This window comes from Amphimedon queenslandica, unplaced genomic scaffold (genome assembly GCF_000090795.2).
Source record: "Amphimedon queenslandica unplaced genomic scaffold, v1.1 AMPQUscaffold_101_Cont27872, whole genome shotgun sequence".
NCBI classification, from domain to species: Eukaryota; Metazoa; Porifera; class Demospongiae; order Haplosclerida; family Niphatidae; genus Amphimedon; species Amphimedon queenslandica.
This window is the reverse complement of record NW_003559539.1, coordinates 1-863: the sequence shown is the minus strand read 5'-3', so window position 1 is coordinate 863 and position 863 is coordinate 1. Positions and strand designations below refer to the sequence as shown.

At 30.4% G+C, this 863-nt stretch overlaps 1 protein-coding gene across 1 annotated transcript; it reads left to right on the top strand.

The window, feature by feature from the left end:
• Nucleotides 1-8: 8 nt before the first annotated feature.
• On the top strand, nt 9-716 carry LOC109593692 (mediator of RNA polymerase II transcription subunit 14-like; the record flags this gene model as incomplete). The annotated part of the gene is made up of 3 exons (XM_020008663.1): nt 9-214; nt 450-570; nt 643-716. Coding segments are annotated over exons 1-3 (270 nt in total), but the record flags the coding sequence as incomplete, so codon positions are not given.
• Between the last annotated feature and the right edge of the window lie 147 nt (nt 717-863).

Sequence of the window (863 nt, the reverse complement as noted above, 5' to 3'; positions counted from 1 at the left end):
AGGGGGGAGAGGGGTTTTGGTCTCACTGGAGAGTCCAATATGGGAACGTCACATCCCCCTCTCTCAGTTAGTGTCTCTCCTGGAGGTGGTCCCTGATGATAAAGGAGGAGGGGGAGGGGTGGGGTTGAGTCCATTAGAGATGTTTGTTGGTTCATTATCATTACTAGTTCACTGGGTGAGGGAGGCTGCTCTGGATAGATACATAGTACACCAGGTACTCTATGAATAATGATACAACTGACTGTATAGAGAGGATTGTGTGTATTAGTAAGTGGTGGTTTTCTTGTATTTTTTGTCTTAAAGTTGGTAGCAATTTTCACTTAAAATTTGGCAATTTCCACTTACAAATGAGAATCATTTTTACCTAACCTTTGATTGACACTAATGAACTACTCCTTTACTATAAAATGTACATGTACATTATTATTTATTTATTTATTTGTTGTTAGATGTCACTGGTCTCAGTTGATAGAGGAGTGTTCTCTTATAAAACTGATTCTCTGTCTCTCTCCCTCTCCCTCCATCCCTCAACAATGAGTTCATTATATCTATCACCCAAACCAATACAAGGTAATGGACACTAACAGTCAATTTATTATTATTATTATTATTATTATTATTATTATTATTTTGTTTTATTAGATAATGTTTGGTTACCTGATGAACTTCAGATATTATCAGACTTCTTCCATTCCAATGTCAGTCTATATGATACTGTGATTATTAATTAATTTATTATTATTATTATTATTATTATTATTATTATTATTATTATTATTATTATTATTATTGTTATTATTATTATTATTATTATATTATTATTATTATTATTATTATTATTATTATTATTATTATTATTATTA